General features: G+C 48.1%; 1 protein-coding gene across 1 annotated transcript in view; it reads right to left on the minus strand.

The window, feature by feature from the left end:
• Positions 1-1,751: 1,751 nt before the first annotated feature.
• LOC138503424 (titin homolog) overlaps positions 1,752-14,186 on the minus strand; it is a 296,164-nt gene continuing 283,729 nt past the window's right edge. The window contains exon 4 of the mRNA XM_069623109.1: positions 1,752-11,196. Coding sequence (XP_069479210.1) covers positions 10,949-11,196 — 248 coding nt within the window. The 3' untranslated portion in view covers positions 1,752-10,948. The remainder of the gene's footprint in view (positions 11,197-14,186) is intronic.

A 14,186-nucleotide genomic window follows, 5' to 3' on the forward strand; every position in this document is an offset into this window, starting at 1 on the left:
ATTGTGTTGTGTAGGGAAAACACTGGCACCGCGCCTCCAGCGCTTCCATCTCTAACCTCAGATGGCACTGGTCAAACCTGCTGGGAGATCTGAATCTTGCGCCTCACCAACCTCCGCTCCAGTGCACATCCATGGATTGGTGTGTTGTGCCTCATCAACCTCCGCTCCAGTCCACATGCATGGGTCATTGTGTTGTGCCTCACCAACCTCTGCTCCAGTGCACATCCATGGATTGGTGTGTTGTGCCTCATCAACCTCCGCTCCAGTGCACATGCATGGGTCATTGTGTTGTGCCTCACCAACCTCCACTCCAGTGCACATCCATGGATTAGTGTGTTGTGCCTCATCAACCTCCGCTCCAGTGCACATCCATGGATTGGTTTGTTGTGCCTCATCAACCTCCACTCCAGGGCACATCCATGGATTGGTGTGTTGTGCCTCATCAACCTCCGCTCCAGTGCACATCCATGGATCATTGTACTGTGTAGGGAGAACTCCAGCACTACGTATCCAGTGCTTCCATCTCTAACCTCAGAGGGCACTGGTAAGACCTGCTGGGAGATCTGAATCTTGCGCCTCACCAACCTCCGCTCCAGTGCACATGCATGGATTGGTGTGTTGTGCCTCATCAACCTCCGCTCCAGTGCACTTCCATGGATCATTGTGTTGTGTAGGGAAAACACTGGCACTGCGCCTCCAGCGCTTCCATCTCTAACCTCAGATGGCACTGGTCAAACCTGCTGGGAGATCTGAATCTTGCGCCTCACCAACCTCCGCTCCAGTGCACATCCATGGATTGGTGTGTTGTGCCTCATCATCCTCCGCTCCAGTCCACATGCATGGGTCATTGTGTTGTGCCTCACCAACCTCCACTCCAGTGCACATCCATGGATTGGTGTGTTGTGCCTCATCAACCTCCGCTCCAGTGCACATGCATGGGTCATTGTGTTGTGCCTCACCAACCTCCGCTCCAGTGCACATCCATGGATCATTGTGCTGTGTAGGGAGAACTCCAGCACTACGCATCCAGTGCTTCCATCTCTAACCTCAGAGGTCACTGGTAAGACCTGCTGGGAGATCTGAATCTTGCGCCTCACCAACCTCCGCTCCAGTGCACATGCATGGATCGGTGTGCTGTGTAGGGAGAGTGCTGAGGACAGAAACATACAAATATCAAACGTATCTATAGGAACATCATACATATTAGCCGATATGAAGAACTGAGGTATTACATACATGTATGGGTTGAATGACGGGGTTGTAGCATTGTCCTGTATGTAGAGCTATGACATGAGTCTATAGAACCGTGGAATGGGTCTAGATAAGTGACATGCTATAACAAGCCATTGGTCCGGATAATGGATTGCGAATCTACCCGGCTTCATCCCCACACACTATATAGGGATAAGTTACTTAGTGCTAGCGTTCATCGCGGGTTTATCTTTTTTTTTCTTTTAATGGGGTTGGGGGTCCCCCATACCACCCTCCCTTTTAACCATTTCAAACTCCACCACACACTTTACCGATTTGAATAAAGCAACTTAATACTTTATAATATTAAGACACAGCCAACGGGAATAAGTCTATAGGTGAAATGATATGATGAGACTTTAGTTGAAAAGATGATATTAAATGGTTTATTTAAGCTGCAGTCAGTCCACGGCAGAGTAACACTTCTTTCCGCTGGCAGAGTTTCTCGTGTGTGTATGTGTGTGTGTGCGTGTTTTAAAATAACATTTGCAAAAGTCCCACATCTTTCAATATTTTAATTTCAGTTCAATCTTTCCTTGAAAAATGACACTCCAATAAATACATTTACAATTCATATCTCAACAATTTACATGCCGCCCATTGTGCCCATGTTCCCCTCTGGGAGCCGCGCGGTGTCACTGCTGTCGGTCTTCTGGGTGTGTGTGTGGGGGGGGGTGAGGGGAAGGTGACTGTCAAAGACATTCGCCGGTCGCTTGAGACCAGTCACCTCCTTAATTGGCCAAAGACCACAGGATGGGATGGCAAAGTGTGTGCGACTTAAGAGCAAGTGCTCTCAGAACTGTGCTTTTGAAATTCACCCCCATGTATCGCCAGCACACATAAAACAACTCCGTCAGGGGGTGATGGGTGGAGGAAGGCAGACTGTGTACCTCTGGGAAGGGTGAGTGCTGGTAGCAAGGCTGTTGGGAGGATCGTTTGGAGTGTTGACTTTGAGCTGTAGGCTGGGGTGGTGTCAGGTCCATGTCCCAACGGATAGACAATGTACATCTGCCAGCACTTTACCCCGCGCGGCTACGAGTGCATGATGGGGTTAGACGGGAGAGTGGTCAGGTCTATATTCTCTGTGCAAGGTCAGGCCAGAGTGTTTTCAAGTATATATTCTATGTGGGAGGTTAGACCAACTACGGTCCATACTCTCTTTGGAAGGTTAGGCCAGAGTGCTTGCCAGGTCTATGTTCTCTGTGATGGGTTTGGGTAAGTGTTGCCATCCCTGCCATCTCTTGGGGGGGGTTTGGAGGGTTAAGGAATGAGAGCTGTCAACTCTACAATGCCTGCGGTGGGGCAGGAAGTTCAGAGTGGAGTTGGTCATGCAATACTATCAGGCGAAGGTTAGGATGGAATGTTGTGAAGTCTGTATTTTCTGTGGGAGCAGTGCCAGTTCTATTTTATTTTTCATGGGCTAAGCAGTAGGGTTATCAATCTTCAATTTCTGTGTTAGGGTAGGCTTACAATTGTGTTACGTCTTTATTCGCTGTAAGAGGTTAGGCGTGGGTAAGTCGGAAAGGCCTATGTATTCACTGAGAGGTGAGGCTGGAATACTGTCGGGCTATATCCTCTTTGAATGTGATTATTATTATTAGGTTATTTATTGAGCGCAGACCTAGCTTCCAGAAGCAGCAGAGCTCTTTACAATCATAGGGGGAAGAAAAAGGTTAGAGAGCACAGAAGCAAGGGAGTGGGGGGTCTAACAACAGGGGAGGGAGGGCAATTGTCAGCAATGGGTCTGCAAGTAACCTGGTAAGGAAGCAGTCGGGATCAGATCACCCAGTGTCAGTCAGGTATGGTTTACACCTAGGTGTTAGAGAGGAGCCATTCCTTGAACAGTCTGAGCCCCTTCCTGAACTGTAGATGCGAGGGTAAGTACTAAGCTGTCACTGTCAGTGCTGTATTCTCTGTGATCTACTAGGAAGAAGTGTTGGCAAGTCTATATTTTCTGTGATACTTTACACTAAAGTTTTGTTGGATCTATATTTTGCGCAGGAGTTTGTTCTCCATTGGTGGTCTATGTTTTCTGTGAGATGGCAGGCTGTAGTGTGCGTGTGTGTGAGGTCTATATTCTTTGAGATGGGTGAGGCTGCAGTGCTATTTTTCTCATCTTCTCTGTGATGTTGGTCTGAGGAAATTCTGGGTTGTATTCTCTGTGAGAAGCTAGGGTGCCATGCTATGAGGCCTATAGTCTCTCTGTTAGGTTAGTCGAGTGTGCAGAGCACCCTGCAGATGTGTTGGCACTCTAGAACCCCCTGGGTCTGTTCTGCAGATGCTTTGGCAGACTGGAACCACCCTGGGTCTGTTCTGCAGATGCTTTGGCAGACTGCTGCCTTACATTTTATTTTATTAATGTTTATTATTATTTTAGCCGTGGTGTTACAGGGCTTCCTGTAACACCACGGCTGTTAACTTTTGTGTCAATGATAAATGAACGCACCGACAATAGTGTAGACCTGGCATTTCCATGTGAAACCCTCCCTTACTTGTGTGTGGCTTAGGATCACAGTCAATAAATAGCCTGCATGTCCTTTTTTGACAATGCCTTCAATACCTTTCCTTGAAGGCTCCCTGATACCTTCTCGCCCTGGCCCTTAATGCCATCCCTTCCAGAACCCCAATGCCTTCTTTTCAAATTCATTATGTGTGTTTAGTTCCTCCTCACCTTCTGAAACCTTCTTTTTCAGGCCAACCCCCCTTTAGCCCAGACCTAATACCCCTGCTCCTACACATATCACCTCTTCTAGCTCCCCACTCCCCCAATGCCTTCTGCTCCCAGCTACAATACTTTTTCCGGTCCCCAATGTCTTGTCTTTTAGGCCAGAAGTGCCCTCGCCACTACCTATGTCTTCCCTTCTAGCTCCCTAATGCTTTCTGTTCCTGGTCCCAATACCTTTTATTCCAGTGTCCAACAGCATTTCTTCATGTTCTGCCTGCCTTCTCTTCCTTTCCTCTAGACCCTCGCACCTTTACTTCCAGACCTCGATGGCTTGTCTTGTGGGAAAAAAGGGCCGCCAGTTCCAAGTACCAATGCCCTGTCTTCCAATACCTGCTTCACCTCCTCCACAGCACCCAATTCCTACCCTTAGCAGCCGCAAAACCTTCTTTTATGGTCCTTCGTCCCCCCCCCCAAAGTTTCACTTGTAGAAGGATTTGACTTCGACAAGCCACTGCCGATTACTTTTATCCCAACACTCTACATCCCCGCTCCATGCCTTTACTTCTCTTCCAGCTCCCCATGCCCCCAATGCCTTCTTTCCTGGCTTCAATACCTCGAGTTTAAAGGCGGAAAGTGCCTTCTTTTGCATGCTCCAATGCCCTCTGTTTTAAGCCTTAAAGCTGTCTCTTCCAGGCCACAACAGCATGTCTCGGAATTCTCAGGTAACTTCACCTGACCATCCCTTAATGCCTTTTCTTCCAGACCCCTGATGATTTCCCCGGCATCCCCTGTCCGCAATGATGTTGTCTAGGACCCAAAAGCCTCACTTCAAGGTCCCTGATTTCTTCTCTTCAATGTCTTGAGTTCCATTTTTTTAAAAGCTCCAATTACTTCTCTTACAGGACTACCAGGACGCTGCTGTAGGCCACCAATGCCTTGCTTGCAGCACCACCTGATGTCTGCCCCATCAAGCTTTTAGGCTGTCATGTCATACTGCCTTAATAAACACCACATCTTATCAGTTTGTGACACACTACATCACCGCTGACCAATGAGTCCGCCCCCTTGTTGCCTAGCATTCTTCGACTGGCCAATGAGCCTGCCCCCTTGTTACCTAGCATTATTCCACTGACCAATGAGTCCGCCCCCTTGTTCCCTAGCATTCTTTCACTGGCCAATGAGTCTGCCCCTTGTTGCCTAGCATTCTTCCACTGGCCAATGAGTTTGCCCCCTTGTTACCTAGCATTCTTCCACTGGCCAATGAGTACGCCCCCTTGTTGCCTAGTATTCTTCCACTGGCCAATGAGACTGCCCCCTTGTTTCCTAGCATTCTTCCAATGGCCAATGAGTCCGCCCCCTTGTTGCCTAGCAATCTTCCACTGGCCAATGAGTCCGCCCACATGTTGCCTAGTATTCTTCCACTGGCCAATGAGTCCGCCCCCTTGTTACCTAGCATTCTTGCACTGGCCAATGAGTCCGCCACCTTGTTGCTTAGCATTCTTCCACTGGCCAATACGTCTGCCCCCTTGTTGCCTAGCATTCGTTCACATGCAGAAGCTGGGGCAAAAGAGCCGCCACTTGCATTCAGTGTGCATCTAGCAGTAGCCAGTGTGCAGGGTTGGTGGGGGGGGCTCTCATTGCTGCAAATAATTCCCCAATATTTCATCTACAACACGTCACCAGAAGAAGGATGGTTGTGAGAGGGATGATAGAGCAGGCAGTCTGGTGTCGAGCTCACTTGCTGCTATTACATTCTGAAGTCAATTTAGAAAGGTTTGGGTCTATTTGAATTTATTTTATCTTTTTTTCTGTCTACAATGCGAGGGACGTCCCCCCTGCAGGCCCTCCCCCACTTCCCCTCAACCTATCTCTATACCCTTACCCACCTCCATATATGTTTAATTAAATTTGACCAAAAAAAAGGTTAAAAAAAATTCGATCAAATGTTTTAGGTCAAAGGTTTTTAGGTCAATTATGCTAATACCTTTAGAAAAGCCTTCCTGTCCCATAGTGCAGAGTCAAGTGCACACTGCACCCATAATTCACTGGCTGCATTTCCTTATGGGATTTGGGTGAAGGAGAGAGGCTGGCCGCCTGTGCAAGGGCCCATCAGATATTCCCTCTATGCCCATCAAAATTCTGGGCGCAGCGCTTCAGTTAACTTTTTGGAAGACAAAGTCAAAAAATTCTAACCCTAAAAATGTGGGCGTCAACAACGTTCATGCTTAAAATTCTAGCGGTGAAAGACTTCCATGTCAAAAGCATTGGAAGTCAATTGTTAAGTAAAAGACACAGGTGGAATTATCCTGCCTTTCTATGCCATGAGTGTTAGCAGACTATTTTGTCACAAATAATGTAAGCCCAAAGCACAGGTAGGTAATGACCAAATTCTAGGTCTTTGACCACAGCCCTCGAAATTGAGAGAGTCCCTCGTGGACAATCTTGGGAAGTCGAGCAAGGCCAGATCACCCAACAAAATGGCCTAGAGTTGGTGTGAAATGAGTCCCACTTGCTCGTACACTGCCCCAAATGTGGAAAGATAAGGATAGAATACTCTGACACAAACGCACAAATACATAAATAAATAAATAAATAACTATATGATCAATTCCCCAGAGGAATCAATGGCTTCACAGAGCTCAAAGATGAAGGAAAAAAAGCCACCCTGCTAGGAGAAAATGCAACAACAGCAGAAACAGCAGGAACGCATCTGTAAACCTGCAAGACCACCAGGCAGAGATTATCTGCAAGCTTTGGCGATGCTATACTGTCTACATGAGCAATGCCAATGAAGCACAATTGAAGGGAAATGAGCAACACGGAAGCCAATTTGGCAACACAGAGTGGAAGGGGGGCCTCTGAGAGACAGTCAACATGCTGAACAATACTTATGAGGCTTAACACCTGGACGTTACATTTTGAACACTGGGAGTCATTGACTTTGTAGGTACTAGTCTTTTCCTTTTTTTTTCTTCTGGATTTCAAAGTATAAAAGTGCTTAACTGAAGCACAGCACTGGCTGGGTGACTCCTGACACCTATGCAGGGGATGGGTAACTGACCCCATGGGGTTCGTTGTGGAATCAGCCCACTTGCTCAATTGGGATACGCAGCACAAATTAACTGATTTGCCTTATTGCGACTGCTTAAAGGATGGAGATGCAAAGCATTATGGAAACGCTCATGCTTTGCAGACATGTTCATCTTGGGTAGATCGCGCTGCCAGTGGCCAGAGAAGACCCCTGTCAGCATTGTGCTTTCTCTGTGCCTGACCTACAACAGGAAGGGGGCTAAATAACATACGTGTGCAGAATTTTGCATGGACCGATTCACTTTTGCGAATCTTCCCACCCACAGAAGGCCAATGTTTTGTCCACTTGTGCAGGCCCACACGGAAGGAGACACGGCACTTGCACGAATCAGGCCCTGTGTAAGGATAGCATAGGCCCCAGCGGGCAGCATCACTAGTGCAGTTTTATGTTTTGTAGTCCAGTGACCTACTGTACTCTGTTGTGCTTGGGGTTAGATTTGCCCCTCTGTGGTTTCTGTCAAATTGGGTAAGAGGACCACAGCAAAGGTGCACAGTTGTATCTGCACATATTTGCACAATAGCGCATCTTATTGAATTTAAATATGCACAGACAAGTATACTATACATTATTGTAAATCAGGATGCTTTAAAAACATGATCAATTGTGCTTGATGTGTTGAAAACATGTATTGGGCTAGTTACCGTTTTAAAAATGTGTTGCGTGATCTACGCTGTGGGTGGGCAGTGCTGCGTTGCTGCACATGAGTTGTGTAGTTCAGTGTCTGACCTGTAGAATTTAGCTAGGGTTTTGTGTAGAAAGGGGCTTCTGGTCCCTGGGATGCAGTATTTTGGTTCGGAAATGATGGCAGCTTTTCTCAGCCTTGCACATTCGCAAATATAAATGTGCCCTTTTCTGTGCTGCTCCTGCGGTAGCACTCTGGTTTATGACAGCCTGTATGCTGCTGGGGCTGCATTCTCTATAGGCTCCCATTCAGCCACTAGATGCTAGAATAAGAAGCAGGAAGAAGCAGCACACGAGGTGAGATGTTATGCCGTGGAAAGGACATACAGGCATTGGGATTTCTGTTGATCTGCACTGACCTCTGTTGAGCTGGCCAGTGGCAGAGAAGGGGCAGTGTGGTACAGAGGGCGGGCGGGCGCCTACTTAGAACTCAGATGGTATAAATGCTACTTCCAAAGGTTGGCCCCAAGCCAGAATCGTAGGCGTCAATGGTGTGTACGGGACTCAGACAGAGCTGGTGTTCACTTATGGCTGCTGCAAAGAGGGTCACACTTGAGCCCTGAGGCCCATCATGGCCCGCTCCAGTATCGAAATGATGTCGAGGGCAGCCTGAATGCCTGCATGTGAAGCCTCACCAAACATAAAAGAAACTTGAAGGCAACCTCCAGTTAGCAGCGAGTGTTCCATGCACACCTGGTGCTTCTAGTTGCACCATGCAACCCCACTGCTTCCAGTTGCACCATTCAACCCCACTGCTTCCAGTTGCACCATTCAACCCCACTGCTTCCAGTTGCACCATGCACACCTGGTGCTTCCAGTTGCACCATGCAACCCCAGTGCTTCCAGTTGCACCATGCAATCTCACTGCTTCCAGTTGCACCATGCACACCTAGTGCTTCCAGTTGCACCATGCAATCTCACTGCTTCCAGTTGCATCATGCAATCTCATTGCTTCCAGTTGCACCATGCACTCCCACTTCCTCCAGGTGCGCCATGCACGCCCACTTCCTCCAGTTGCACCACGGACTCCCACTTCCTCCAGTTGCTCCATGAACTCCCACTTCCTTCAGTTGCTCAATGCAATCCCATTCCTTCCAATTGAACCATGCACTCCCACTTCCTCCAGGTGCACTACACACTCTCACTTCCTCCAGTTGCACCATGCACTCCCACTTCCTCCAATTGCACCATGCACTCCCACTTCCTCCAGTTGCACCATGCACTCCCACTTCCTCCAGGTGCACCATACACTCACACTTCCTCCAGTTGCACCATGCACTCCCACTTCCTCCAGGTGCACCATACACTCACACTTCCTCCAGTTGCACCATGCAGTCCCACTTCCTCCAGGTGCACGACTGACTCCCACTTCCTCTAGTTCCATGAACTCCCACTTCCTCCAGTTGCTCCAGGCAATCCCACTCCTTCCAATTAAACCATACACTCCCACTTCCTCCAGGTGCACCACACACTCTCACTTCCTCCAGCTGCACCATGCACTCCCACTTCCTCCAGGGACACCACTGACTCTCATTTCCTCCAGTTGCTCCATGCAATTCCACTCCTTCCAGTTGAACCATGCTCCTCCACTTCCTCCAGTTGCACCATGCACTACCACTTACTCCAGGTGCACCATGCACTCCCACTTCGTCCAGGTGCACCATGCACTCCCACTTCCTCCAGTTGTTCCTTGCAATCCCACTGCTTCCAGTTGCACCATGCACCCCCACTTCCTCCACATAAGGTCAAGTACACTGTGTACTCCCGCTACATTACTGTGCACTCCATCTACCTTCAGTTAGGGGTGAATTCACCACGCACTCCTCCTGCTCCTGGTTACGCCATGCACTCACACTGCCTCCAGATAAGGTCAAGCACACTGTGTACTCCCGCTACATTACTGTGCACTCACACTGCCTCCAGATAGGATCGAGTACACTGTGTAGCCCCCCTGCATTAGCCAGCACTCTGCACTCCCACTGCCCCCGCGTTCTGTGTATGGGGTTCGACTTGGAAGTATGCAGTGTAACGCACTACCACTGTTTACAGAAGCTCAACGTGGGAATGTAACTTTGTGGTCCAATGCATGTACCCCATCTTCTTTTGAGGTTTTGGACCTGGCTGACAGTCTGCGGCACAAAGTTAAAAAGATTATTGGTTTGTTGAGGTTGTAACACCGAAAATGCTTTGTTTTTAGGATAAACATTGAAATGGCCATTCTTGTGGCAGTGAATCTGTTTCCCAGCGCAATGAATGGTCGCGTGGATCCCTCTTTTGCTCCCCTTTACTCCCTAAACTCCCTAAATGCCCTCATGCAGCCCTCACCTGCCAGCCAGACCGTGGGGCCAGGCAACATCCCACCTCTGCAGGAGTAGAACAGGCAACCCCCTCCCCCCGTTGGGGACATATAGAGCCCCACTCAGGGGGGAGGAAGCATTGTGCACGGAAGTTGAGTCTGTGCTATTTATCCAATGGCCGCCCTCGACTCACACCCTCCTATTCCAGGCTCCCTCCACGTCTGATCCAAAGTAGGCTGTAGGAAGTATAAAAAAAAAAAAGAACACAGCCTCCGCATATAAAAGAAAAGACATTTCTGTTACACTTGTAAATAGACTGTTAAAAACACCAATGAGTGGGTTATATGAGCATCCAGAGCCCACATCCCGCCCCCCGAATGGCTGCGTGGCCTGGCGCCATGCTCTAGGCTTGGTCCTTTGCAGAGTTGGGCGGCTTCACCCTGGACGTAGCACCAATGCGAAGGCCTCCACTGCCTTCCAAGCTCATTGTCCCGAGCCACCACAAAGGCCACCGATCAGATCCAATGTTATAGATCACAACCATGGCGTCTGCTTCTTTTGAAGATTGTTTCAGGTCACCAAATGGGCTACCTCTCAAACTTGTTCCAGGTGACCACAAAGTATTCCACTCCCTTCCAGGTTGATTTGAGATCACTGAAAAAGCCTTCCACACCCTACCAGATGTGTTCCAAATCACACCAAAGGCATTTAGTCCCTTCCAAGCTTATTGTTCCAGGTCACCACAAAGAGAAGCGAGCAGCCTGACCTCAGTGGGCCCAACACCATACAATGTCTTGCCTCTGTTATCGCTTACCCTGGGCCAAATTTCAGAAGCAGGGCACCGACATCCAGAAATCTTTCTTGCTGGTATTACACATGGCAAGCCTGCCTGCCTCTGGGGTTTGCTTGGTGCTGCTCTTGGGCTCCCATTCTCCTCCACCTGCCTTCCGGCACGGGTCCCGGTCACACAGCCCCATTCTCTTGCCTGGGTTTTTGCACAGTGGTGGCACGGGGGGTGTTGAGGGAGGGTGCCAGTGTGCAGAGGAAGCCGGCCAGCAAGGTTAGCCCCAGGCCACCCCATGCGCAAAACATTGACCATCCGTAGCCGTGGCTGATGTCCTCGGGCAGACCATACAGGTAGCGCGGATACCGCGAGAGCTCAAAGTTGATGCCGGCCACACAGGTGCAGAGGGAGATGATGCAGCATGTCCCTGGAGGAGGAAAGAGTTCGAGATGTATTCAGGATGACAAGGGAGACCAGTTTATGCACAAACAATACAACAATACAAGACAGCATCCTCAATGATAAAAAGTTAATGAATGCTGGGAATGCAAGGGGACTCAGAGATGATCAGACTGAATTGCGCATGCGTGGGAACGTGTACTCCAAAGAGAGGAGTCAAGGTTTCTGGTAGTGTGAAGTGTTTTGAGTTTGGCACAAGTGTTTTTTTTTCCATTGCTAAAAGTTTCGATCTTTTCAAAGTTCCATGTCTCGGGAGGATAGCTCAGGGCAGCGTGTTTGCCTTGGAAGCAGGACAACACGGAGCAACACAGGTTCGATCCCCAGGTCCGCGTTTAGAAACCTCTGGGTATTAAGCACATTATAAATAACCTATCATATCATATCCTGGTGTGGAACATGACTAGGGGGATGAGTAATGCCCAGAGCATGGCTGGGGGTGACTGGCACTGCCATCAGCTAGCTAGGGCATGACTAGTCAGGCTTGTTAGCTTGGATGTCTACCTTGCTTTTGGCTTGCCCTAACTGTGTCACAGTTCCAGGTCAAATAGCTGAAAAGACATGGCCACATTAGACATGGCCACATTAGACATGGCCACATTAGACATGGCCACATTAGACAAGGAACATTGACCTCAAGGGATTGGACAGAACTTTTAGATGTCTATTTTGGTAATGACTGACATGATAATTGGTCCTTTTTATTCATGTCATAGCTCCCATGCATGAATCCATACAATAGTCCTATGGATGGGAAGTGGTGGTAGTGGTGCAGTGGTGCTAGTGGTACACAGGGCTGGGGCTGATGAACCCTCTGAGCCACCAACACATTTCCTAAGGAGTGAGGGGGCAGGGTGCCACTGGTGTGCTGGGCTCCCCTTTAATGGCACCCTCACACATGCATGCTCCCTTTCTATGGGGGGTATAGCCTCTTCAGAGACCTCCCTTTCTCATGGGTGCCAGGGCAGCAGGGGGCAAGCGCAGTGAGTAATTAGGCAGCACGCCTACGGTGCACTAATGCAAATGTGGAGTCCGCAAAGCCACAGTACTGCCAGTGCGACTCTAGGCGTTGAAACCACCAGGGAAGCTCCTGCTGTGGCATTTGGTGAAGAATGACAGCAGTGTGCTGGGCAGCATGAGCCTTTGACAAGCACTGCAGTGAGAGCAGTCCATGGTGCCCATTTTGCTGTGCGAGTGTCGCGCCCAATTTTCAATTTGGGAAGACTTTGTCTAGTGTCCAAATTAAGAGTTACGTCACCCCAGATCTGTGCCTCCTATCATCCTGGGCTGTGTAGTGACTGTTTTTATACCCCCTGCAAACAAATCCCTGAAATGAGACTGCAAGAGGTGCCTGATGGTATCACCAGCGCCTTTCCTCCGCCCCCAGACTACTCGGGGATCTCATGATGGGGATTCTTAACTTTACATGGGTAGAGCTTGCCACCCACATAGGCTCTTCCCCGGTATTTACATGCCCCCTTGTTGAGGGGATAGAAGGGGGAAGAGGGCATGGTCGGATCTTTATGTTATTTTGAAAGACATCCACAAAACTAGAATGACGTGCACACAGGATGAGAATCGAAATGAGAGAGAAGTTGAAAAAACAGGTACGTGAATGACACCATCAAGTTGTCTTATAACAAACGATTTTCATAACCAAACAAAACATGATTTCAATGTAAACTAGAAAATAAATGAGTCAAAATGAACTCGAATTTTGCTAAAATATCATCCATACTTTTTTCCTTCAGATCATATTTGAAATCAATAGTCATGCTGCATGTGTCTCCACCCAGAATAATAATCTCTTTATGCAAGTATTTTATACAAATGCTCGTCTTATACTGTTCTATGACAAGTTAGATAAGCTCATGATGTATAATTGATATTCATATTTTTCAAGTTGGGCGAAATGTACTTCTGTTAGAACATGGCAAACTATACATATGCTTTATCAAACACAAGAGTGAATACATGAAGCCCAAATAACATTCAGAAGCTGTGAAGCTCTCTTAGTTTCCCAAGTGGTAGAATTCATCTTTGTGTGGCCTTCTTGTACCATGCCAAAACATTGTCAATATTGCACTATATTAGAATCACCCATACATAAGCATTCTTTCCTCACTTTCTTCAACCACGTCCTAAAGAAAATGTACATAGGTGGCTCTCAGTCAGAGTTGAGTAGATCCCACTCTATTGCCCTTCCTATTTATGAGATTTAAATTGATACAATTTAGATAACACCTCCATACAGGACCCAGCAGTGGGCAATGTCTTGCGTGTGGTCATTCGCTCGGTGTTCTTCACGCCAGAATCAAGTTCATGATCGCATCTCTAACATTAAAAGTACTTAACAAAGCAAACGCATGTAATGTAATGCCATGAAAAGTGGTCTTGTATTGCACACCTATTGTATTGTGCCATTTTGGCATCCTCGTTGTACGGGTCTCTACAAGAAGAGAGGAGGGATTGGGAGTAAGTGGGATTAAGGGAGAGGCAGGTGCAAAACTGGATGTGTGGAGGAGTGCAAGCTACATATACCCGGGTCCTGTGTGTCGGTATGTTTCTATGTGCTTGGCTGTGTTGACGCCTGGATATGTGTTGTATCTGGAGGGGAGAGCCCAAGATCTATTAAATGAAAGCACTGGGAGATGCACTAGTCACTGGTATCAGTGGGCATACATCTGCAGCGATCAAGCTGCTCTGCGGTGTGTAGTGAATCCATTGCAAAATATTCAGTGCACACACATTTCAGTGTAGAATATTCATTGCAATGAAGCCAGCAAATGTATAAACATGGGTGCAGGGGTGAAAAGGGTTAAGGCGAGGTGCCAGTGTGCCTATGCAAATCAGTGCAAAATAATCAGCAGTAAAAGAAATTGGGGTTCAAAAATGCACCAGTAAGATAAATGAGAACTTGTGGAAGGTGGTAGGAGATGGAGAGGCAAGTTGGTTATTGGG

Source organism: Ambystoma mexicanum, chromosome 11, assembly GCF_040938575.1.
Source record: "Ambystoma mexicanum isolate Mex_15411 chromosome 11, UKY_AmexF1_1, whole genome shotgun sequence".
NCBI lineage: Eukaryota > Metazoa > Chordata > Amphibia > Caudata > Ambystomatidae > Ambystoma > Ambystoma mexicanum.